Source organism: Apiotrichum porosum, assembly GCF_003942205.1.
Source record: "Apiotrichum porosum strain DSM 27194 chromosome Unknown scaffold_13, whole genome shotgun sequence".
NCBI lineage: Eukaryota > Fungi > Basidiomycota > Tremellomycetes > Trichosporonales > Trichosporonaceae > Apiotrichum > Apiotrichum porosum.
This window is the reverse complement of record NW_021167120.1, coordinates 211195-235464: the sequence shown is the minus strand read 5'-3', so window position 1 is coordinate 235464 and position 24270 is coordinate 211195. Positions and strand designations below refer to the sequence as shown.

Genomic DNA, 24270 nt, shown 5'->3' with positions numbered 1-24270 from the left:
GCCTTCTGGAACGAGGACTGGCCTTGGCCATCGTCGAGCAGGTAACAACAGTGCATGGACCACTTGAGCCGCCACCGCCGCCGCCCACTCCGCCTCATCGCCGCGGGCGGTGGTGGGTGGACCTTGCCGCTCTTGCCCAGCAGCAGAGTTTACAGCCAAGGATTACACAAAGGGTTCGGGGCAACCAGCAGGCCACACCGCCAGAGGCCAGACTGTGGTACTGATGTGGCCGCCTGAAGAAGGTTTGGCAGAGCTCGGTTGTGGCGACGATCGGCCAGACTCGGCGAGAAGTCACCACGGTAATTTTTGGACATGGCTTACATGTCAACTTGAGAACACGCAATGATGATGTGGCTTCAACAAAAGTGCATTGAGGTACACGCACAGCCAGCTGCAAATCTGCTCTTACAGAGCCACCCACATGCAGGTGGTGATGTCGGAGCTGTGGGATCCCGTTTGCTGCCAACGACGCAACCGAGGGGCCGGGACGAAAACCTCGAGGCCTCCGCACCGTCTCGCTTGTATTAATTAAACTGTTACATATGTGTAATATACAGACGACTGGGTTTGGGATACAAGAGTGCCAACGTGCGCATCATGAGAAGCTAGGCCAGGCCGGCTCTTCGGAGCGCTTCTGCGGCGGAGGCGGTGGCGGGGTCCAGTTTACGCCGGTGAGCAAACCCCGGCATGGTCGACACGCAGTAGTATCGCGTCTTAAGAACCTGTCCTGATGGTATCGTTGGCGCCACCTCGGTCGGCCACCCACCACCACCATGGTGGGCAGCGATTAGAAACCGCCACACCCCCACGGAAGTGCCAACCCGCGAGGTTGGTAGATGGGTAACGGCAGCTTAAAGTAGCACGGCAGAATTGGTGTGTAACCACAGTCTGCGACTGGGGCCAGTCGTGTAGCCTTTGAGGCATGGCAGATCACAGATCTCCGCACGCCGGTACGACGCCGATGCCGTGCGCTTCTGCGTGAGGTGATGCCATCATACTGTGAGACTTTGGGAACTTGGGAACGCATGGAACGCAAAATGGTGGCGGTCGGCGGGTTCCTTGCACCTTTCTTTGTCCGTGCGATCGTGCCCAGAACGATCTGAAGTGCGTGCTTTGTGGATATTCGGCCCGCCGGCCGAATCGTACCTGTTGCATTAGCAGTGCGTGTATGCTGCGTGGGACATTGTAGCGGTATTCAATTGCACAGAATAACAGCACAGTGAGCCCAATGGTAAGTGGAACAGTACGGCTGCAGCAGCAATGGAGGAGGACCGAAACCCCTTGAAATTCGATGATTTCGTGAATTAATTCCAGGGCGGCTTACATAGCTTGCAGGAAACGCGCTGCTTGGTGATACGCTTCCAGTTGGACGCCCCCTTCTTTTGCTCCCATGCTCTCTGTCTGCTCCGTAACCAGCGTAGCTCGACGATCAACGAGGATACGAGGAGCTCTCCGCAATCCGTGCGTTTCGGATTTGGTACGGGATGGCGTTTAGGAGTGGGGGGCCGTGGGGGAGGGGCAGGCAGAGCGAAAGAGATCGCTCTCGTTAAAGGACGCTTCCCGCTCTGTACCGATTCCCCTACATTGCGTTCACCAAAGGATGTCACGCCTCACGCTGTGATCGGCGACGCTCGTACGCTCTGCTACCCAAAGCTGGTATGTATCCCTGCGGCGACTCGCTTCTGCAATGTCTGCCCATTGCAGTACAATGGTCCAATGAGCAGTTGGAGCACCGTTTTGCGCAGCAGCCAACTCCACCAAGGCCGTGCATCCAACATGGCAGAGTGACGCGTTTGGCACGGGCGTGTGGTTATCGGACAATACTCCAAGGTCCCAACCCAAAGCTCTGAACCTGCCTGCGCAACTGCCCCGTGGCCCGTGGACACTACAGATGACCAGCTGGCACCATCAAGGCACAGCGTCGGTATAGCCCCGGTGTCCGGCAAACGCTCCACCATGTGGTGCAGGGTTTTCTGCTGTTTGCCCAGTCCTCTTGAAAGGCCCAGCAACGAAGGAAAGCCTCGTTGCTGAGGTATGATGGATACCCACCCCGTGCTTGGGTCCTTGTATCCGCCAAATCCTCACAACAGCCAGGTGTTCTCCTTCAGGTTAGGTCGCTTTTTCTGGTTGGACGGCGCAGTTGCTCCGAGACCTTTACCTCCCACCATGCCATATCGGGCAGCGTGGAGCTCTACAATGACGACACTGTTGTTGGCGCATGTTCTGCTCTTGCCAGGAGGAGTAGGATCTGCGGAACATGATTATATTACTGACCGCGGGCTTGCATCAGTGGCGCCCGGAAACGACGTCATGGGTCGTTCCATAACTGCGGCCTGAATCGTACCATTAGCACACCCTAACCAGGTGGTAAGCACATGGTTAGGGCCGTTAGGCTCCGTTCTACCCTCTGCCCAATGCATTCTTGCTTCCGGCCATCTCATCTCGGAATTAGATTACAGGACAAGCACTGAAGCTCAAAGCCAAAGACTGTATCACACGACCCGAGTCCGGGCTAATAATCATTTAGACATGGGAATGAGATCGATCAATCTCCGCTGGGTTGAATGTCTAGGCACACCTGGTGCCAGTCGTGACGGCAACATTTTTGTGTTTTTCGTCGACAGGCAATGAATGTGGACGGTGGCAACATGCCATGCGGCACAGTGACTGAACTGTGCGTTTATTGTTTCAGACCTAGGCACACAGCGCGCTGTTGTTCGTGTGTCCAAGGTGTCGGTCGGGTGGACGGACGTCCGGGAATGTTCTCACGAACCGTAAGACTTGTCTGCGCCTCCTCATGACTGTGGCGGCTCGCGCCAAACCACTTCCCACACTTGGCAGCAGCTGCCAATCAAGAACGCCCAGCTACCCCAGAAGGTGGCTAGGGCGGACTCGTACTCCATCCTGCTGTTCTTCGAGTACCCAAGGGCGCCACATAGAAGGAAACCAAGGGCACCGACAAGGTTCCAGACACCAACTGAACGGAATGTCAGCGGCCACCTACAACACATACATTCTCTCCTCCTATGCCCACCTTGCCATCCAATATCAAGCGGACGTGGCTGCCACCAGTGGTGCTGGACCTCGATCATGAGAATTGCGCTGGAGATCACAAAACCTGATCCACCAATGACTGGGACTGATTAGGATGCATTTCAACCGACTGGCAGTTCGGCAGCAAGTGTGGCCCTTGTGCGCGTTTTGGGGGACACACTTTGGGGCACCCTCAACTCACCTTGGGGACTCCAGAAGAACACATCGCCAATGACCACATGCTCGCCATCGAATAGGCCCGGAATCACACCCGGCAGCCCGGTTCTGGAACCACGTCAGCTAAATGATCGACAGCGGCCACCACGTGGTAATCGTCAAGTACCATGGTACCAACCAACTCACAAGGTCGCGATCCAGAATGTACAGGCTGCGCAGAGTTGCACGAGTGCCTTTTGCATTAGCGGGTGGTGCTTCTTGCCGCTCTCGGACCACGTCTCTAGGCCGTGTATCCAGCGACTTGTCGCTCTGCAACGGATGCAACGTACGCTGCCCTAGCACTCACCGCATCATAGCCAAACTCGTGCCACAAGGGCTTGCCCCACCAAGCAAAGCCTCGTGCCGCGTCTGGCCCCACAAGATTTTTGTCAGACGGTGTGGTAAAGCCACTCTCTGCATCTTTCATCTCCGTCGGATGGGCAATGTCGTGAAGAAGACGCCCGAGCGCAGTCCCAAACTGTGTCTCTCGACCACTTGTAAAAACGTAAGCCGGAAGCCGAAACCTAAAGATACGAGCCGTAAAACGACATCTGGACTCACCGGTCAAGAGCTTCTACGACCATCAAGTATGAACCAATGTTGAAGATTGTTCCACCGAGAAAGGCAAGCCCGGCAGCAGTGTGCGCATTCCTGTCGGTTCCAACGGACGGATAAATAAAAGGCAGCCACGTGAGAAAGCCTTTTTGGTGTGTTAGACACACGAGTTTCTCACTGCTGAGCTCACCATTGATCACCCAAACCGTGGAGCCAAGAGTGAACCACACGGCGATCCAAAAGCTCACGTCGTACATGAGATGTGGCTTGAGCTGGTCCCCGAGACTTTGCACGCGCAGCGCGATGCCTTCTACGACATGGCCATTTTGCCCAATGTGGTGCGACTTGGCGGCGTACCTGCGCTTCCTAGCGCGTCGGGACTGCCATTCCACCTCACGACCATCGCTGTCGACCAGATGGAGGTGCGTTGGGTTGAAACGGCCGCCCGAGAGACCATGGTGCTGTTGAATGTGGAGCGACGCTGGCGCCGGAGGTTTTACGGGGCCGGGGCTCGCGCTGGCTTCGAGGGATTGTGCTACGCTGGGTGCAACCATTCTGAGACAGTGGTGAGAGATGTGGTGTGGTGGTGAAGTTTTAGATCGATTCAGTGACACCTGTTCTCCTCGTCACAGCACCCGTAGCTCACCGACATCATGGTCGCTTCCGCCGCTTCAAAACGGATGGGACGGTGTGCGTGGCCATGCGTGGAGTGGTGGGGCAAAGAGCATCATGACGAACAAAAAGGTAACGTACAACGGCGAGTAGTGACGTCATATGCGGGTGTCTATAAATTGACATCCTTTTGGGGGGCCTGTGGTCACGAATAGCACCTGCTTTGCCCTCCTTGTTTCCAACACTCCCCCACTCGTCATCGACGCGTCTGCCGCAGAGTCCAACTGACAAAAGTGCATCGCCTCGTCTATGCCCACCAGAAGTCCCACCCTCACTAAACTGCCAGTGTTCTTGACTTGCGGGTACGAGCTCGTTCTTGCTCACGACGCGTCTTCTCCCGCAGCAAGAGACGGGGCAGACCAGGTGAACCGGGACGCGGGAATGCGCGGACCGTGCTTGGCGCAGGGGCAACAAACACGGTGTTTCGACCCCCACACCGTCCACAGGCCACACTGGAAGCTTGAAGCCTTTTAACGGATGCACAGGTGTGTCCCCCGCAGCCAGCAAGTCATGCATGTAAGCGTATAAGCGTCTCAAGTGTCGACAGAAACAGGCGTCCAGCATGCAAATAGACGGCCAGGCGCGGTCGACAGACCAGCTCGCTGGCGGACGACGCGTCCACGCGTCCCCCACAGAGGCGCGCGTGCTCCCCGCGATCCGGGCGCGCAACGTCGACGCCACCATCTTGGCCATTGCGGGCATCAGGTTGGTACGTTGGACAGCAACCGTCAACGCTCGCACAGGCCGTCGCTTTCAGGTCTCACTTACCGGGTCAGGTGGGTGTGCCCTTTATTGACCTAGACTTGTGATGCATAGTGCTGTGCTCAGCTCACCACTCCCTTGATTGTACTCTTCATCTCTCAACTAAATCTTGTACGAGGTCGTTCACGCTCGACGACAACGACCGCGGTCCCGACCATCCTCCAACCCCCACACTCATTTACTGTTCCTTGGAACCTACAACCATGCGCCGCTGGTCCGTCGCATTCCTTGGCCTCTTGGCTCTCCCGGGCGCCCTGGCCGTCTACACCTGTAACTCGACCTCGGCCTGCCCCCAAAGCGCACCTTGCTGTTCCGAGTACGGCTTCTGCGGTACCGACTCGTACTGTCTGGGAGGATGCGAGCCGCTCTGTGCGTAGAGCGAGCGCAGCGTCAGACTAGGTGTGCTGACCATCAGACTCTTACACCGAGACGTCGTGTCTGCCAGAGCCCGTGTGCGAGTCCAATGCCTGGCAGTTCACCGACCTCAGCCGCGTGCAGACCAACGGGACCCTGTACAACGGCAACGTCACTGCCTACGACTGGCTGGGTGGGTTGGACCGCAAAGCGATGTCGGTGAGGTATATTAATAACGTTCCTCACAGTCACGAAGGGCTCTCTTGAGCTTGACCCCGACGGAAACGGCGTGCGTCTCATCCTCACCGAGGACAATGGTGAGTGACCTATATTTGTCCGTCACAATCCCTTTGCTAAACCTCCTCCAGGCGGTACCCTCCTCTCGTCGACCCGCTACGTCCACTATGGCAAGATCGAGTTTGTCTTGGGTAAGTGTCCTGTGTGTAAGTGAGCCTGTGCTGACGAGAATAGAAACCACCAAGTGGAGCGGTGTCGTGACGGCCGCCATCACCATGTCGGATGTCAAGGACGAGATTGACTGGGAGTTTGTCGGCAACGAGACCACTTCGGCCCAGACCAACTACTACTTCCTCGGCCAGGCAAACTACAGTGCCACTGCTGGAGAGACCTACCAGGTCACTTCGGGTGGCGACACGTCTCAAAACTTCCACACTTACACCCTTGACTGGCAGGAGGACTACCTCACTTGGTCCATTGACGGCAACAGCGTCCGCACGCTCACCAAGGCCGACACCATGGCCTCGGACGGCCAGTAGTGAGTTGCCCAGCTTCGGTGCGAGTCTACCCAACTCCAACTGACAACATGCAGCAAGTACCCTTCGACCCCTTCGCGCGTCCAGATCTCAATCTGGCCCGCCGGCATCGACAGCTCGGCGCAGGGTACCATTGAATGGGCCGGCGGCATGATCGACTGGACCGACGCCGACTACATTGCTCACGGCTACTTCTACAACACGCTCCAGAGCGTGACCATTACGTGTGCGGACACGGACGACTCTAGTATCACCGGGTACCAGTACACAGGCAATGATTCCAGCAACGTTCCAGTGAGTTTTGACAGTCTGGATGAGTAGTGGTGGCTGGCAGCCAATTGAACGGCAAGGGGAGGGTCGCTTCCCTCCGATACACGTTGCTTGCCACCCATACCCATACGGCGTGTGTAAGCCTGCAACGTACTCCTTCTTACCGCAAGGCAAGCAGGAGGCGTTCTGGCTGTGTGACAATTGAGCTTGTGTATTGACCTGCCGCAGGTCGTCGGCTTCACCAACCGCTCTACCATCATTTCCGGCGCCCTCCCTGCATCTGTGGCCTCGGTGGGACTTGCGGGCCTCTTCAGCGTTGCTGCTGTCGCCCTTCCCTGGGTGACCTGGTCGCTGTTCTAAGCCCAGCCCTTGAGCGGGTGTCACTGGCGAGCACGTCCTAGTGTACGGATAATGTGGACAGTTTCGAGTTGCAGATACCATACCCCTTTTATGCACCGTTTATTAAAGTGATGCTTTGCTTTTGGTCGGGTTTGGGCTCGCGTACTACATCATCTCGAGCCTCCAGGGCATTCTTTTCCATCCAATTACCTCGGGTACTTCCTTTTCTCAGCGTGTACTAGCTACCCCCCTCTGCCTTGTCGGCCTGTCGAGGTCTCGCCTGCTCGTCCTCGTTTATCGATCCCTTCGAGAGCCTCTCGCCGTCACATCCGTGGCGAGTCACTTCCACCAGGAGGCCTCGATCGCCACAACCGTCATCAAGGCTGTTCAGGCGGTTTCTGAGGGATACATGAGCGGCTCCATTGCCCACGTTCTGTGCGTACGGTCTTGGCGACTTTCATCCCAGAATCTGCTAACCATAATGAGGCGTTAGACGGAGGAAATTGTTGTTTGGTTTCGCTTTGAGTTAATTAGAAGTAGTCATGTATATGCATTATTGGACTGTACAGTACTGCAGTACATGGTCCACAGGCCGCACGTTTCTGCGTTTGTGGCAGTCGTTGGTTCCCATGAACGACGCCATACGGTTCGTCTGTTTGGAGTGAGAGTCGGGAGGTGAGACCTTTGATAACGCACAACGGCATGCTGGCAGCGTTTGCGACGCGTCAACGGAATAATGGGTGCATGGGTGTGGTGCGTGCCGCTGGCGTGGGAATTTATGGGCGATGGGACGCCCGGCGCGCTGCCGCCGGTTTCTCCCTTGTTTTTGGTGGCGAGACCCACAGCCCAGAGGCCAGCGGCTGGCCAGCACCCATTCAATCCCACCTCCACTGTTTGTCTGCTTTGTCGTCTTCTCTCCTCCATCATCGCATGCCTACTTCGACACAATACCTCTGACCCATGCGGGTGACAGCACTCTGTCTGGCTATTGGCGCGTGCGGCACCGTCGTCGCGACAGCGACCGCCGCAACCGCGCTCTGGGCTCTGCTCTCTTTCAGTGAGTCGCGAGTGCAATGTGTCCTGTTTTCCCATGTCCGCCAGTCATCACACCAGGCGCTGGGACATCTTATAACAAGCAAGGCAAATGATCCATCTCGCCGTCATGGACCGCAACCCCCCGTCGCTACATGCTCTTAGTACCGCGCTGACACGAACCAGTCCCCCTCGTCAACCTCGTCGCGATCCCTTCCCTCATTGGTAGCGTGCTGCGTACGTTGCTTCTCTGCCAACTGGGAACCACCTACTGACTCCACTGCAGTGCTAGTACACATTCTTCCTGTTGCTGCCTACTTGCTTCTCGCGCAGACCGACGCGCCGAAGCACTCTGGAAGTCTCTTCCTACCGTTCAGCCCAGGTAAGTGGTTGTTGTTGTAGCCGCCCCTGAGGCGTCCATGTCACACCTCCACCGAGACCAACCTTCAACCCCCAAGCCTCAAGCATACACCTTGCTGACAGTACCTCCAGCTCGCCACCTTGGCCTGCTCGTGGCAGTCATCCACTATACCAGCTATGTCGTTACGACCGCACCTTCCATTCTCGGCGCATTCCTCCGAACCATTGTACGGCTATGGAACACACCCGACCCAGATACGGCGCGCCGCTCTTCGTGGCTCACCCCATGGTGGGAGCGCTTCGCAGTGTACGTGGCCCACTGCATCCTCTCCAGCCCAGACACGATTTGTTGACACCTTGTCCGCAGTTTTGGTATCCCCTATCAACCTCCGCGCCACGGGCGCGTCTACCGCCTGGACGTGTTCAAGGCACAAGAGGTGGTGGCTGCTAGCGTCCCCAAGCCCATGAGTGGCGACGACCTCTCGCCGGCGATATCTCCCGTGTCCAGTTGCGCCACTTTGCCCGACGTCGATCGCGGTAGCCGAATCGACACAGACGAGTTCCCGACCACGGTGTGGAGCGACCAACCGCAAGGTTCTCCAATGGACGACATCCCCGCGCCGGAAGAAGGACTGAAACCCGTGGTGATCTTCCTGTACGACGTCGGTATGATGGGGCCAATCCGTCCAGCGCGCTGGATGTTCAGTCTGGTTGGTCTCAAGCTCGCCGAACAGGGTTACGTGACTGTCGTGCCCGACATTACCATGTACCCCTGGGGCCAAATTGAGGACCAAGTCGCGGACGTCCGCAGTGTCGTGACTTGGGTCAAGAAGGAAGCTCGCGCCTTTGGCGGCGACCCGACCAACATTTACCTTTGCGGCCACGGCCTTGGTGCCCACCTCGGCATGTACACGGTCGCACAGGACGCGGTCGTGCATTCACGAGACCGACTCGAGATCCACAATGCCGCCTCGCACTGGCAACACGTTGGCTCGTCGGACCAGCCACAGCATTCGCGTGACATCCCCAACGGTGTGCGCTCGCTTCGCATCTATGCTCCAGAAGTCGAATTGCCACATATCCGTGGTGTCATCATGTGAGTTAATATATGGCTTGCGGCCGTCTACTAACGTTTAGGCTGTCTCCCGTTGCCGACGTTATCAAGCAGGTCCGCCACGAGGCCAAGTGCTGGCTCGAGCATGTCTCGCCTCTTCGTCGAGCCCTCGGCTCGTCGCAGACAAAGTGCATGCGCCACAGTCTCGGGCACATTCTCTTCGCTGCCCGAAACATTGTCGAGCTGGACTGGATGCCCGACCACGTCCTTGTCATACACGGTGGCAACGACCAGCTTGTGCCCGTGTGGCAGTCAGTGTGGCTCGCCGACCTTCTCAACGGTCTCGACGTGCCCACTGCTATTCGCCAGCACGCACGTTTGGCACACTTTGACGTCGTCACGGGCCTCATGTCTGGCCTTGAATCCAAGAGCACGGCGTGGCTCCTCCATGACAGTGGGTCTCGCCCGCGGCACGTGACGCTAACCCAAACAGTCCGCGCATTCATTGACGGCGCAAACTAATATACAACCTGTGTACAACACTAGCCGCCACACTCCTCATATCCGTCCCACCGTCACCGTCACACTACTCCTCTTGAGCCCCAAGGCCCCCTGTCGTGTAACCTAAAGAGTTTGTTCCACCTAGTCCTGTCGTCATCATACAGTCGCGATTGCCCATTGTGAATGCAGTACTGTTTCGTAGCCTCCAGGCCTTCAGCCAAACTACCCAGCCGCTGAGTGGCGGGCACACATGGGCCGTCCTCGCACAACCACTTGCATATATGCTGTACTCTATACGATCTCTCTCTCCGGTGTTGTATGTTAACAGCCCCATTCGGGTTTCGCGTGGGACTGCACAGTCACACAGTACCGGGCCGGGTGGCGTGCTATCTTCGCGAGAAGCTCATATCTAGGGGAGGTCGCGCCATTCACTGACCGCATGGCCTGATGATTCACGTTTGCCACCACCGTTTACCACAAACACCATTCTTTTGATCAACAACTACCATGAGTGCTTCGGCATTGCTGGTGTTGCCACCAGCGACTCACTTTGGCGACAAGGACCACTTCCACTCACTCGCCGTCACCGACCGGGAGCCATCGGACGCTGACGCCGCCGAGTGGCGTTATCAACACCAGAACCAGGCCTATTACCCGGCCCTCCTCGACATTGTCCTCGACTATGCCGAGCACGACACGTCTTCGCTACTTGTAGCACGCAGCCTGAATCGCGCGTTTAGGCATCGTGTCGATTCTCTCCTTGCACGGCATGTCGCGTTCACCAGCAGACCAAACTCCAACCCCAACCCCAAGTCACACTGTTCCGCTGAACCTGCCGATAAGGACGCCGAGGCAGCGACAGAGGCCGGGTGGCGCGCCAGCCTGTCCCACCGGTCTGGGCTACAGCTGCCCTTCCGCGCCGACCACACTCGCGTACAACAGCTACTCACCAAGACGCGCGTGATCGACTTGCACGGCCACCCGTCGTGGCCAGTTTCGTCCAAGCTGTCCCAGCTGGTCCCCCAAGTCGCCACCGTCCGGCTCAAGCACTACCACACGGGCATCTCCCTCCAGCCCTGCCCCGTCGTGTCCCAGACACTGGTCGTGTTCGCACACTTGCCGCTGTGCACACACGCCACACCGTCTGCAACCGCCACAGCCACGTCGGCGCCGTCGCGCGTGGGCCTGGTGCCACACGGAGTCGAGCGGGTCGTGCTTGTGTTGTCTGTCTCGCGTACCCGGCCGCGCGTGAGCGACTCGCACGCCCTCGCGCTCCGGCTTCTGCCTGCCACAGTGGGACATGTTGTGGTGGCGCTCAAGCCCGTAGAGAGGGCCGAGTATCCGTTATCGCATGCGCGGCACGAGCTGAGGGATGTCTTGGGACAGGCGGTGTGCGAGAATCTAGGCGTAGCGTTTGTGGTTGTTGGTATGGAGGAGATGGGCGCGGGGCTGCGTCTGGGATGGGTCGAGGACAGCGTGTGCGCCTTGACCTGTGCCGAGTATCGCGCACTCGTCGGTGAGGAGCAGTATGAGCTCCAGACGACTGAGTAGAGTGTGTTTGGCAGGGGATAGATATTCGTTACAGGTATACACAATCTACAGATGAAGCCATCTAGAGGGCTCTCGTTATATAGTCTACGCTCTCGCACATCGTTATTATGACACCTAAACCTACACCTCACTCGTAGGCGGCGCGCTGCTGCTCTCAGCCTCGATACTCTTCAGCAGTTCCATGATACCCTCCGTGTCCTCTTTGCCAAACAGGGCCTCCAAGGTCACATTCCCGTCGGCCGAGGTTGCTGCCTCGTCATCTGCAAACTGGAGGAACAGGGCTTCTAGCTCCTCAGCGTTATGGGTCGTCCCATCACCATTCTGGGTGTTGTGCACTGGGTGCCTGCTACCACTCGCGTGTGCGTTGGCAGGGTTATTGTGACCGTTGAACGGGAAGTGGCTAGCGAAATCGAGAGAGGGGACGCCATCACCGGGGGTTGGCGATGCGGGTTCCTTGCCAGCTTCACGTGCACTAGCCCGCGTGGCCATGCGCGGTGACGGCGACGGCACGGGTGCGCGAGTGCGCTGGCGCTTGCGCGGCGACTCCGCCACAGGTGGAACAGGAAGTGGCTCCACGGGTGGTGGGGCAGGAGGTGGCTGTTGGTGGTCAAACTGGCGCGTACGGTTGAGCCGGGGCGAGGAGCGGATGATGGGCTGTTCTGGGCGAACCTCGTCGTCCTTATCCCACAAGTCTGAGGGACGCATGCGCTTGTGCTTGTTAAAGTAGATGCCACACGCTGGTTTGTCAGTTCACCACGCAATAGCGTCAACTCACCATTGCAAACGCGTGTGATTAACCCGTCCTTGAGCTTCTTGGTCATCCACTGGCCCGAAGACGTCGTGGCGCCACAGTTGTTGCACGGGGGCTCGGTAAGTGACGTCGGCGTACCGGACCATGGATAAGCGTCCGAGCTGGGTGCTGGCGCATCTGATCCTGGAACAGCCATCGCGGTGGAACGTGAGTGGTTTGGAGGAGGACCAGGCGGCGGAGGACCAGGCATGGGTCCAATACCGGGAATACCAGATCCGCCACCAGTAGTCGTGGACCTGGGAGACGACCTGGGTACTTTTGCCTCGGGTGACCCTGCAGCGGGCACGGCCTTGACGAGACGCTGGAAGAAGCTGTTGGTCGAGAGCTGGCGGACCATATCAGGACTCATTTTACCATCTTGCCTCTTGAGAATGCTGAGGAGAGCGGCGCGAGACGGAGATGGCTGAGGAGGGGTGCGAAGTGTTGAGGCATCAATGGGTCGGGGAGGAGGGGTGCACTGGCGTTCGCGCAAGTTGTTGCGGGTTGGCGTTGGCGAGCTATCGCGGTCACGGTGGCGGGATGGGATGGCCTTGACAGTACGTGATGGACCAGCAACAGGTTCGTGCACTGGCGTGGAGCGACGCAGCGGTGATGGTGATGGAGGTTTGGGCATGGGAGGCGCTGGGCGAACAAACCCGCCGTCACGGGTCCGCGGAGGGTCACTGCTGCGGGTGGAAGGGCGGACTGGGCTGGAGGCGATGGCAATGGGGGCAGAGGCCGAGCTCCTGCCTCCATGAGTGAGCATGTCTGAGAAGGCTCTGCGATGCGCAAACTCGCTCTTGCCCTCCGGATTGAGTTGGCGGAGAGTGAGCGTCACTTCGAGTCCCCATCCTTTGCCGTCCGCTTCCTCGTCATGCCCGGCGCTAGCAGCCGCCATGAGACCCTCGAGGCCGCCGCCGTGTGCAAATTGGGTCGCAGCAAACTCGTACTCGCGAACAAGACGACCACGGGCCAGCGTCGTACCGGCTCCACTCTCGCTGAGTGCCCATGACAGGAAGCCCTTGCCCGTCCAGCTCGCTGGCCTGGCAGGCACTTGCGGTCGCTGGGCACCTCCATGCGGCTGAGTAGGCAGTGTGTGCTCGAGGTTGTACACTGAAAAGTCGAGCGAGGACTTGTTGGGGACGCATTCGGGGCTGATGGGGTGTCAGAGACAAGAACAATAAACAAAACCAAATGAGCGTGCCATCACCAAACGCAAGCTGGCATCACTGCTTTTGTGCTCACCTGGCAAAACAGATTCCCCTTGCAATGGCCTTCAATGTACAGCTTCCAAATACATCACCCGCATGAGGAGCTGGGTGAACGTACACGTCGTGTCGATCGGAGAGGACGGCCAGGAAGGACTGGGGGGATGTGTCGATGGTGTACAGAACCTTGACTGTGTATCTGGTTAGCTAGAAAAGCAGGTGGCCCACAGCGAAGAAGGACGTACTTGGGAGGGACTGGATGCGTCCCGGTGCTGGGGGCATGGTGATAGCACCGTTCGGCGATGGGGATATGGATTGTTGAAAAGATGGGATTGTTGATCAATTCAAGTGGTGCTTTGTCTTTTGCCTGTGCCCGTACCAAAAGTCGTACGCGTAATGACGGGTCGTCTGCTGGCGAGGGTGGCGAGACGCGACACCCACAATGGAACGGAAGCAAAGCCACGTGCAAGTGGTCGCGTCGGATCTCGGCTACCTTTCCCCGGATGGACCCGGCCACCGTGGGGCCGGCCGTCCACACACCCACTCTTCCCCGCATCGCCCTTTGCTTCGTTTCCAACGACACCTCGTCCTTCTCTTGCTGCTCCTCCCACTCACGCACTCATATATCCCCACTTACTCGATATGCTTCCACCAGCAGCACCACCTGTTCCTCCTGCCCTGCGTATGCGTACGCCGGGCTACGCGCATCACTCGCTCAAGTTCAGCCCCTTCTTTGACAACCGCATTGCCCTGGCCTCTGGAGCCAACTTTGGTCTCGTCGGCAATGGACGTGTGCATATTGTCAACATGAGCCCCGGTGGCCTTGTGGTGGAGAAGTAGTGAGTCTGTTGGGGAGAACGGGGGCAGGGGAGGGCCGGGAGGATGGAACAGCTTGCGGGCGTTGTCTAAGCTGTTGAATGAGGCCCTCTCTCCCTTTCCCCATCGTGGTGTAGCATGACTGACCAGCCAGCTTCGACACCCAAGACTGTGTATACGACATTGCGTGGAATGAGGCACACGAGTGCGTCTGCGGCAGATGATTCTTGTCGGAGCACAAAGCTGACTAGGCAAGAAACCAGGTGCTCGCCGTCTGCGGCAACGGTGCTCTGCGCATGTTCGACATTACCTTGACGGTGAGTTTTTGTTGTTGTTGACTGCGGCGGGTGTAGGAGCGATACCCACTCGCCCCAATGATTTCACAACGTGAGCTGACGTCCAGGGTCTCCCCGTCGCAGCATGGCACGAGCACACCGCCGAGGTCGTCGGCGCGGATTGGAGCAACATTGAGAAGGGCCTGTTTGCGACTGCGTCTTGGGACGGGTCTGCCAAGGTGGTGCGTACTACGCCTAGTTGTTATGTTTGGCCCTCCTTCATGCGCTAACAATGAACAGTGGTCGGTCGACCGTGCCACCTCCATCACCACCCTCCCCACCGGCGCCGGCCAGTGCTACTCGGCCCTGTTCTCCCCTCATACCCCTTCCCTCCTCTCCACCGCCGGCCAAGATGGTACCGTCAGGCTATGGGACCTGCGCACGACGGCCAACCCGCGTCCCGGTGTCGCGTTCCAGCCCCAGATGAGCTTCCGTGCTGGGCCGGCGGAGATCCTGGCCGCCGACTGGAACAAGTACCACCCCGGCGTGCTCGCGACGGCCGGCAAGGACGGTGTGGTGAGGGTTTGGGACACGAGGAACCCCAGCAGGCCGACGGCAGAGATGCAGGGCCACTCGTTGGCGATCCGCAAGGTCCAGTGAGTCCGCTGGGGTGTTTTCAACGTATCCACAGCTGACAGGTTCCAGATGGTCTCCGCACCACGCCGACATTCTCGCCTCGTCAGGCTACGACATGACCGCACGAGTGTGGGTCACGCGCCCGTCGCCGGCCCAGATCCACGTCACCGCCGCGCACACCGAGTTTACGATGGCGCTCGGATGGGCATTGTTCCAGGAGGGTCTGCTGGCGACAGCAAGCTGGGACCAGGAACTGCACGTTTATCAAAATGTCTAGGCGTTCCAGGCTGCAGGAGGAGAAGGCAAAGAAGGCAAGCTAGCAGTGGGTCAGACAGATGGAGAGCATGGACGTAGCACGGAGAGCGTTGTAATTAGAGAGTACTAGCATCATTCATCTTTCCTTTTCATGATTATCATGCTTTTTACATCCAATAGTCGTGGGATAAAGAGGTAGAGGTAGAGGTTGAGATAGGAGGAACCCGGGCGGAAATGAACTGATCGCAGACGAACAGAGCATCAAACAGCACATGGGGAGAGAGGGGAGATCAAGACTGGTACAGCAGTGCACACACACGACTGGGGTCATCATCCGATGTCCAGGAATCCAGACGAGACGAAGGACAACAAGGGTACACGCAACATGGGTACTGTCGTGACATACACATGTTTGCGCTCAACTCGCCGACGCGCGACCGAGCAACCTCTTAGAGGTCCTTCTTGGCCTGGCTGGCCTGGCGGGCAGCCTCGTCGATAGCCTTCTGCTCCTTGGCCTCGACGCTGGAGGCGTACTCCTGGCCAACCTGCATGCCGATAACACCAATGAGGAGCAAGCCGCAGAGAGCGTTGGCAGCGGCGAGAACGCGGATGGCCTCAACCTTCTCGTCAATAGTGGCGGGCGCCTCGCGCGCCGGGGCGGCGGGGATAATGCTCCAGGTCGAGGTGGCGTCGGGGACTGGAAACGTCAGTAAGGAGACAGCAGCGTGAGGGCACCGGGGTCGGCTGTCAGAGCGAGAGACATTCTAGCTACCATCGCTCTGTCTACCCCAGCGCTAAACCAACTCACAGCAAGTGCGCAGCGACTGGATGTGGACCGAGAGGTAGAGCACGATGGTGGCCATCTGGAGAGCTGAGGCATTAGCTTTTGAAGATGTGTGGCGGGCGGACAGGTGCGTTGGCCCCGTCAAGACTCCTGGGTGACTTCCCATACCAGCCGGGGGTCGTGTGGCACCCTAATACTCACCGATCGACGAGCCGTCAAAGAACTTGGCGCTCTCAGTCCACTTGTGCAGCTTGGAGAGGAGGACAAGGAGGGGGAGGAAGATGGCGACGTGGAAGAGGGCCTGCGGGAGAATGCGTCAGTGGGTTCTGGACGTTGGTGACAATGAAGTGGGTCGGTGCCTCGCATGTGTATGTGTAGACTGCTCGTTCCTGTGCAACATGCCATGTCCACACCGAGCAGCAACCATGGGGAGATGCAAGGTGCCCCATGGTCAAGAGACGGTGTGCATGCACACAGCGACCGCGACTGGGCGAGTACGCAGGAGTTGAGACCAATGCCCACTCTGATGCCAGCAGATGGCAATCGCTGCCCACCACCCACTGTCCGGGCTGAGATTGGACAACGCGCGGCACGACGCCGCATGGACCCTCTCCATCCTATAGCCAGAGCAGCTGCCAGCAGCCAGAATGCGCGTGGGTGGGTGTATCCTGGATTTGTTTTCCTAGCATTCCTGCCGTCACGGAAATATCCCTGGACACTTCGCCAGTCTGGCGTCGGCTGGATTTCCCCCCTGCTTCCCTTTGCGCCAGCTCGATAGCCAGACTGGAGGAGTGGGCCGTAGATACGCGCGGGCAGCTCGCAAAAGCCAGACGGCGTGAAATCCATCTAGCAAACACGATGGTGATGTTTGGGACGGAAACACGAGAAATCCACAGGAGGTACACGACACGACACCACACAACACCAAGGATTGAGACGGCAGAGCTTGACTCACCTTGACAGCGCCGGGAGCCTCGTACCACATGCTGTAGAACGCGTACGCGTCCTCGACCGCCTTGTCCGTGAGGGGCACGTAGAGGAGGGGAATGTCCACCTGGCAGGTCAGCTGTGTATGCTCTGTACAAGGCGTTGGCGGCTGTGGATCATGGTGGTCTTGACAGCCATTGCCAAGCCGGTCGTCTTCGGGTTTGCCGCTGGCACGACCTGGTCTCGCAACTCACCACCTGGGAGACAAAGACCATGCCGAGGAGGAAGGCGGCCGAGCCGATGACAATGTTGGTACCGAAGCCCATAGTGGATGGATGCGAGGGAGGTAAGGACCGACGAAGGAGAGAGGTAGAGAGGGTAAAGGAGGATAAGAAAGAGACCACTGACACGAGTTGGGAGAATGACTGTCTCAGGCGGCGTGAGTGATCGGATACGGGCGGCTGCCAGCGGGGGCAAAATCCTAATTTATTTACCGTCCATATACTAAGCGCGGTTAATAAGATCCAATTGTCGTATTTGAGCTGTGGACCAACACCCCGCAAGATCTCGTCCCGCCTTGAGTGCGGCCACCTGACCGCGCACCTGTTCCAGCATGGCGGATGTAACAATCAACTGAACTGGAAGCTGGACAAGGGCTGGTTCTACACGTTACCCATTACCCCATGCTAGCTTGCCATCACTCGCCATGGTCTTCGCTCCCTGTCCCTTGCGACCGCCACCGACTCTCACGACGCCATCATGTCCTTCGTCCTGTCTCAGCGCACCCCCAGCCTTCAGCCTCCAAGCCCGCCCCCACTCCCCTCCTCCACGATTCGATGACACTCAATTCATCATCTTCAATAATACTTCTTCTTATAATATACACAAGCGCGCGAATGGCTCGTCAAAAATATGGACATACACTGCAGCTAGTAGGGTAGGGGCATGCAGGCAGAAGGGGAGTGGCGGACGGGCGTTTCGCGGCAATCGTTCGTCTTGTGTCTAGCACAAACGTAGGTCGTCTTGGGTGTCTTGTGTTGTGTGTGGTTGGTTGGTTGGTCTGTTAAGGAAAGACTTGGTTGGATTTTTATCATCCCCTCTAGGGGGTGGGTGTTCGTGTATCGTGATATGAGTGTAGTGTCGGGTAAGGACATGCAGGGGAGAAGGTGGAGAAAGAAGGAGTGTAATGGAGGGAATCGTTTTCGTTCTGAGCATCGAGGTCAGCTCACACTGTCGCAGGGCACAATATTTGACAAGCGTCTACTCACAATTATTGGCCAAGAGCGGCACCGCCAAGGCGAGAGAGTGTGTTCCACACCCTCGGGGTGGAGAGGAGCGCCCTGCGCGTCGAAGAGGGAACCTTGTTACTGCGTGTGTTGGACGACGGGGTCGACGCCACACCGCTGCTGGAGACAGCGCTGGACACCTCCGAGTCTGACAGAGACCCAGTATCGGTCGCCGACTTTGTCCTGCCAGAGCGACGTGCGGGCTTCTCGTCCTTGAAGATGGGGATGCCGCCACGGCGGGGGATCAAGCTACGCGAACGAGGGAGCTCGCGCTGCGCAGGGCTGGGAGGTGTCATCACCTGCGTGTTGGAGTCAAAGGTGAGCTTGGACGCAGGAGGCGTGGTTGGCTCCTCGCTTTCCTCAATTGGGAAAGTGGTCGGTGCCGGGGGCAGGTCATCGGCCGGGGTTGTGTCACGGCTAGGGGGAGGGGAGCTGAGGCCCGACTTGGCAAGGGGCGAATCACCGTTGCGGCGCTTTGTGGCTCGCTGGTCGAGCTCGGACACACTCGAGCTGCAGCTGGCACTCGAGGTCGACCGAACAAGACGACCGGCCTGCGTCTCGGCTAGGCGAGGAGTGCTGGCGGGAGGAGGAGCTTGGCCGCGAACCGGCTGGGGGGAAGAAACGGGGGTGCGACCCGAACCACGCTTGATACCCCGGACTGAGCCTTCACCACGATCCGAGGACGGTGATGGGGGGATCGACTGGGTGGTAGTGCGCTTTGGCGTCGAGCTGCGAGAACGCATGGGGGGAAGGTTCTCCTCGGGCTCGGGGGTCACCTCGACGAGTGTGCGGCCCTTGCGAGGTTGGCAAGGCGCGTCGCCACCCTTGCCAGAGGGCGTAGGGGCCGGGACACGCTTAGCAGGGGTCAAAGGGCGTGAGGGGGTCTCGACCTGCGGAAGGGAGGAAACGGGGACGAGCTCTACTTCGTTCTCCATGGGAGGAGAAGGTAAAGAGTCGGAGAAGTTGGGTGGGCGGTGAGCGTCAATGGCTGCCCATCCGGCCCACTTCATCTGGTTGAGCTGCATGTACCTCTGCTGAGGACCGACAACCATACCGGGGCGAATGACGCGCATGTATCCAATCACCTCGGATGCGGTGAACTGGTGCTTGTAAATGAGGTAGGCTGGGGGTTGTCAGCGACGAGCAGAATAGAGCCAGCTTACCTCCAATGAGGACACCGGTACGACCAAGACCGGCCTTGCAGTGGACGGCGACCTTCTTTCCCCTGGCAATGGTGTCGTCGACAATGCGGATGAAATCGCGCACGATCTCATCAGTGGGGTTGGTACCGTCGTCAAAGTAGAGGTCGACTGACTGTTAGCTTTCGCGCCCGGTGCTCATCTTCCTCACCATGGTCCATGCCGGTCTGAACAAAGTGGCTGCGGTCATACAGCTCATCGTTGAGGCGGATGACAAGCTTGACGTCCTCCTCGTAGAACTTGGTCATGACCTTCTCAAAAGCCGCGGTCAACATGCGGCCTTGCGACGAGCTGTACATCGGAGGACGCTCGCCCGGCGGTGTGCTTCGGATGATCCACGACGGGTCCATCGGGGATGCGAATGCGATAAAGCTTCCCAAGACGTTGAGGTCACCGTTCCTGCGCATGTGGTTAGCGGGCGGGCCACCTGGTTTTGAGCACGCCGCCACACAGGTCGTGTGCACGGTCGCACAGCAACGGAACAACTACGCACTCGACCCTTTCAAAGTAGCGGTAGTCGTCGGCGTCAAACTCTTGCAGTTGAAGCAGACCGTTCTTGCCTGCCTTCCACACGCCGTACAGCACATCCTTTTGACGATCGTCAGCATGCCGCACGACACGGTTTCGGACTAAATGGGGGGCAGTCTGAGCCCTTTCGGGCCCTTGCCTCCGACATCCTTTTGATTTCCTCACCTGGATAGTGACGCCGAACTCGTTCACCCCGTTGCCCGCGTCGCGGAACGGCAAGAGCTCAAAGTGGGCGAGCGGCTGGAACGCATCCCAGGGGTCGTGGTGCTCGACGATGAGCTGTATCGGTTAGCGTTGTGTTCTGGGGTGCTTGCCCCGTCACCAGGCTGTCCTGGGCACGCCCCTCGCACCCACGGCCAGGAACACGTACAGCGTAGAGAGCAGCAACGAGGGCCATGTTCGACTTCTTTTCGGGGTCGGGACTGGTGTAGAGACACAGCGCACGGCGCTTGTGCTCCTTGGCCTGAGAGGTGAGCGATGGAAAGCTGTTGGTACACCTACGTTGAGCTTGTCATAGATGCGCACACAGGCGTCAAAGGTATAGGCGAGGTTGAGTGGACCGTGGTCGTTTTTGAACGGGGTGTAGACCATGTCATCGTCGACTGCCGCAGGTCAGCATATGGCATGACGGATAGAACGGTTGAACCACTCACGAGTGAAGAGGTGCATTGGCTTGCCCGTCACCGGGTGAGCGTATGGGCCGAGCGCAACATCCTTTGGCTCGAGGGTAGTGAAGACCAGTCGCTGGGTAAACTGGGCGTAGGCGTTTGGGAGGCTACGGAAACCCGAAATGCAGTTCCTTGGTGGGCTGCCAGTGCTCCCCATGTTGAATGGAGGATGTGCAAGTGGGAGTGTAGTGGGAGAAAGAGAGAAGAGAGAGTGTTGACGTCGAGAACCGACCAAGTGAGGAAGGAACGAGGAGGGAAGGCGCAGGGCGCTGCGGCTGGGCAGGTGAGGGTGGTGGATTTGGTGGCGTTGGCGCTGCCGGTGGAGGCTGATCTGGGGTGGTTACTGGTGATTCTACGAGGGTGGGTAGGAGATGCGGCGTTCGTGACGAGGATGTATAAGAGGGTGGGGGGTGGGTGGGTGACGATGAGGGTGATGTGTTTGGAAGAGCGGTGATGGTTGATGAGAAAGAGGAGGAAGAAGGGGATGGGAACAGAGTACACACACAGACGCACACAGAGGCATGGACACAAAGAGGACCGTGCTTCTCGCCGTGTGTCTAGATCCATTCGTCCACAACGTCTCTTTTTTACTTCCACCTACTTCTTTTACAACGACGAGCAGCCAAAACGAGCTCGTCTGCACACGCAGTGAGACACCGAGGGACGGCGGTCCAGAGCATGCGCCAGAGCCTCCATTGCTAACAGACGCCTCATTCACGCCACCCCAGGCAGCCACCCGCAAGGCCCATTCCCCCCCCCCGCGCCGGTCCGTCGACCACAAGTCAGGCGCGTCGACGAGTCGCTGGACGCGCACCTATTGGCCCACCAGCATGAGCACAGGCCCACCCTCTCGCATTCCGACTAGCCCCAAAGGCACAATGGCCCATGTATCCACCCTCCGCGGACCGCAGCAGCCACAAGAACGCCATGCGAAGAGACGAGCGCCGAGCCAGACAAGGCAACATGGCAGCAACATGGCAGCAACAACACCCCACGACAGTCCCAGTACACCCTCCTGCTGCGCTGCTCATGTTCTGCTACAGATGGGGAATTCAACATGATCTCGAGATTGTGCGCAACCGGGCAGAGTGCTGGAAGGGACAGCTGACAGGTCCGTGATCCGTGAGCAGGGTCTACACGGGCAGGACGGGCCAGGAGCGCAGGAGTCTGCTGAATTTAGGGACATTGGATTAGGGGATCCACAAAAAAGCCATATCCCATGTCCCATGGCATGTGCGGCGGGCAGGCGGTGACGACGCTGCGGGGAAAGTGGCCCGGACATGACCGCATACGTATGACAGAAGGACAATGCGGCGGGCCAAGTCCAGCCGTCTGACAGCTTGCCGTCCGGGGTCCAAGCACGCAGGTACACGCTGCACGACTTGTTACGAGCTTTGCGAGAAGCCTTGTCTATCGTGCGATTCCAGACTTTTGGACCTTGTGGCCGCAGAGCACGGGGCACGTAAAACTAGCTCGTTGGAGTCTTCGTCGACTTCACCCGATGCACCTCAGAAACCCGAAACCCTTCGCATGCTCAACTCCACCGGCCCGTGATCTCAATCTTCGTGATGGTCGTTCGTCTAACCCCGTTCACTATAGCCCACCTCCGTCTCGGCGCTTCGACTCGCTTTACATCCGTCCAAGTCATGTCCCTGGATGGGCATGGTGCGGAGCGAATCGCAGGATATCACCTGCAGCAGCGACGCGGACCGTCAGGTCCTCTGCGATGTCGACGTGTTCGACAAGGTGGCGATACGACATTGACAGCACTGAACGGCGATCGTTGGGCGGCGGGCGGAGCTGCTCGCCCGTTACTGTCGACCATGCACGGAGACGGTGGTCGCTGCCGCCAGCAAACACAACCGTGTCGTCAGGACTTGTGGCCATGGCGAGTGTCGTGTGGTAGCTGTTGACGTGCCCGGACAGCTCCAGAAGCGGTTGGCACGCATATCGCACATCAAAGATGAGGAGCTGATTGCACAAGCCGCTCACAGCGAGGCCCCACGGCACCGCACTGTCCTTTAGTCTCTTGACAGCGACGACGGCCTTTCCAGCCGGCAAGGTGGCAATGATGTTCGGAGTGGCGACACGGTTCGGTGTACGGAGGTCCTCAAGAGTAACCTGGCTGCACCGCAGGCCAGCGTACACGTGATCTCGTGAGGCGTGGTGAAGCGCCAATGGGTCCGAGAGGGTCTTGCGCCGACTGAGCGTGAGGGGACTGGCGTCATTGTGCACGATTGTATGAATAGATCTTGATGAGGCTGTTTGTTAGATCAGCTCGGCCACCTGGTGCAATAGCAGAACGCACCAAGCGAAGTGACATCGTCAAACGAGCTCATGGCGAAGATGTCACGGTGCGGAAAGTCCACTGTGCCGTTCTCGAGATGGGCGTTGAAGGGAAGGTTGGGATCTTGTCGCCAGCCATGAATGTGTGGTTCTGAACCATTCGAAACGGCACTGTAGGTATCAGATGAGGTCCAACAACCGCTGGGCAGCGATCGGCGAGAGAGCTCACAGCCATGTCGCGCGGATAACGTTGCAATGTAGCCCTAGAAGCTGAGGGTCAGTGTCCATGTTACCCGCCTCATTTACCTGCTGCGAGCACACTGATAACGAGTGTGCCGTCCCATCAGGTCGGCACCAGATCACCTTGCCGTGGTCGGTGGTGAGGCACATCCCGCCGGGCCCATACGTCTGTCTCTGTCAATTCCCCATCTCCGAACCGAGTGACAAGGTCCTTACTTTAAGAGAGGTAATGACCTCACCGTGACACTCGCACATCTCGGCAACACCATACAGTGATGCACTTGCCAATCGATCTTGTACTCGCCTTTCCCGATGTATCAGTAACTCGCTGCGACACGGTGATGACAAATGCCGAACTCACAACCTAGTACTGTCGTCTCTCCTTGCCCCGAATGAACGCTGGATACGCCTTGCAGCCTCCTCACTCTCGTTCACATCATAGATGTGATCGATCCCCTTTCTTCCGCGTTTCCGTCCAAACCCGGTGCCCGCAGAGCGCACAGGTTGTGGCCCGCCTCGCCGTGACCCTCGATCGTTGTTGCTGTCCGAGGCAGAAGCCGATGTCGAGCCGCCATTGACGGGTTTCATGGCGTCTGGGAAATAGCGGTTGCGTTCTGGGTCAAACCACATACCCCTCAGGTCACCAAGTGGGGGGCGTGCCATGGCTGTGTGCTGAATCGGTGGGAAGATGATGTTGTCTGTCGGTTGGCGGTACCCATGGAGTAGCAGATCGCTGATTGCTTGAGTGGCAAAGACGGACTGGGCCGTGAATGTCATTTAGAGCGTCACGTGACATCTAATCATAGGCGAGCCAGCCGAGACGGACGCGTTTCATGGAGATTCGGGGCCAAGACTCGTTGGATCGTTGGTCGTCATCACTCTCTAGATCTCTCTCCATCT

At 58.3% G+C, this 24270-nt stretch overlaps 9 protein-coding genes across 9 annotated transcripts; 4 read left to right on the top strand and 5 right to left on the bottom strand.

The window, feature by feature from the left end:
* Nucleotides 1-2795: 2795 nt before the first annotated feature.
* EHS24_002521 (uncharacterized protein) lies at nucleotides 2796-4358 on the bottom strand (the record flags this gene model as incomplete). The annotated part of the gene is made up of 7 exons (XM_028618257.1): nucleotides 2796-2977; nucleotides 3035-3133; nucleotides 3236-3318; nucleotides 3397-3488; nucleotides 3557-3743; nucleotides 3811-3949; nucleotides 3995-4358. The coding sequence occupies 7 exons, from the start codon at nucleotides 4356-4358 to the stop codon at nucleotides 2796-2798; spliced, it is 1146 nt and encodes a 381-aa protein (XP_028473213.1).
* Nucleotides 4359-5441: 1083 nt separating this feature from the next.
* EHS24_002520 (uncharacterized protein) lies at nucleotides 5442-6995 on the top strand (the record flags this gene model as incomplete). Its single annotated transcript, XM_028618256.1, has 7 exons — nucleotides 5442-5607; nucleotides 5654-5785; nucleotides 5841-5909; nucleotides 5961-6020; nucleotides 6064-6367; nucleotides 6422-6659; nucleotides 6864-6995. 7 exons carry the CDS (start codon nucleotides 5442-5444, stop codon nucleotides 6993-6995), a joined length of 1101 nt encoding a protein of 366 aa, XP_028473212.1.
* Nucleotides 6996-7934: 939 nt separating this feature from the next.
* EHS24_002519 (uncharacterized protein) lies at nucleotides 7935-9942 on the top strand (the record flags this gene model as incomplete). Its single annotated transcript, XM_028618255.1, has 7 exons — nucleotides 7935-8031; nucleotides 8193-8243; nucleotides 8293-8388; nucleotides 8445-8673; nucleotides 8734-9462; nucleotides 9504-9874; nucleotides 9914-9942. 7 exons carry the CDS (start codon nucleotides 7935-7937, stop codon nucleotides 9940-9942), a joined length of 1602 nt encoding a protein of 533 aa, XP_028473211.1.
* A 486-nt stretch (nucleotides 9943-10428) lies between these two features.
* Nucleotides 10429-11472, top strand: EHS24_002518 (uncharacterized protein; the record flags this gene model as incomplete). The annotated part of the gene is made up of 1 exon (XM_028618254.1): nucleotides 10429-11472. The coding sequence occupies one exon, from the start codon at nucleotides 10429-10431 to the stop codon at nucleotides 11470-11472; it is 1044 nt and encodes a 347-aa protein (XP_028473210.1).
* A 120-nt stretch (nucleotides 11473-11592) lies between these two features.
* EHS24_002517 (uncharacterized protein) lies at nucleotides 11593-13752 on the bottom strand (the record flags this gene model as incomplete). The annotated part of the gene is made up of 4 exons (XM_028618253.1): nucleotides 11593-12209; nucleotides 12248-13416; nucleotides 13592-13661; nucleotides 13716-13752. The coding sequence occupies 4 exons, from the start codon at nucleotides 13750-13752 to the stop codon at nucleotides 11593-11595; spliced, it is 1893 nt and encodes a 630-aa protein (XP_028473209.1).
* A 360-nt stretch (nucleotides 13753-14112) lies between these two features.
* Nucleotides 14113-15474, top strand: PEX7 (peroxisomal targeting signal 2 receptor; the record flags this gene model as incomplete). Its single annotated transcript, XM_028618252.1, has 6 exons — nucleotides 14113-14309; nucleotides 14441-14491; nucleotides 14543-14603; nucleotides 14690-14803; nucleotides 14862-15217; nucleotides 15267-15474. 6 exons carry the CDS (start codon nucleotides 14113-14115, stop codon nucleotides 15472-15474), a joined length of 987 nt encoding a protein of 328 aa, XP_028473208.1.
* A 427-nt stretch (nucleotides 15475-15901) lies between these two features.
* On the bottom strand, nucleotides 15902-17489 carry EHS24_002515 (uncharacterized protein; the record flags this gene model as incomplete). The annotated part of the gene is made up of 5 exons (XM_028618251.1): nucleotides 15902-16149; nucleotides 16261-16323; nucleotides 16438-16537; nucleotides 17192-17290; nucleotides 17418-17489. The coding sequence occupies 5 exons, from the start codon at nucleotides 17487-17489 to the stop codon at nucleotides 15902-15904; spliced, it is 582 nt and encodes a 193-aa protein (XP_028473207.1).
* A 944-nt stretch (nucleotides 17490-18433) lies between these two features.
* Nucleotides 18434-21001, bottom strand: CDC14 (cell division control protein 14; the record flags this gene model as incomplete). The annotated part of the gene is made up of 8 exons (XM_028618250.1): nucleotides 18434-19572; nucleotides 19613-19759; nucleotides 19800-20047; nucleotides 20142-20236; nucleotides 20342-20455; nucleotides 20547-20639; nucleotides 20678-20778; nucleotides 20830-21001. 8 exons carry the CDS (start codon nucleotides 20999-21001, stop codon nucleotides 18434-18436), a joined length of 2109 nt encoding a protein of 702 aa, XP_028473206.1.
* A 1487-nt stretch (nucleotides 21002-22488) lies between these two features.
* Nucleotides 22489-23183, bottom strand: EHS24_002513 (uncharacterized protein; the record flags this gene model as incomplete). The annotated part of the gene is made up of 2 exons (XM_028618249.1): nucleotides 22489-23105; nucleotides 23153-23183. The coding sequence occupies 2 exons, from the start codon at nucleotides 23181-23183 to the stop codon at nucleotides 22489-22491; spliced, it is 648 nt and encodes a 215-aa protein (XP_028473205.1).
* Between the last annotated feature and the right edge of the window lie 1087 nt (nucleotides 23184-24270).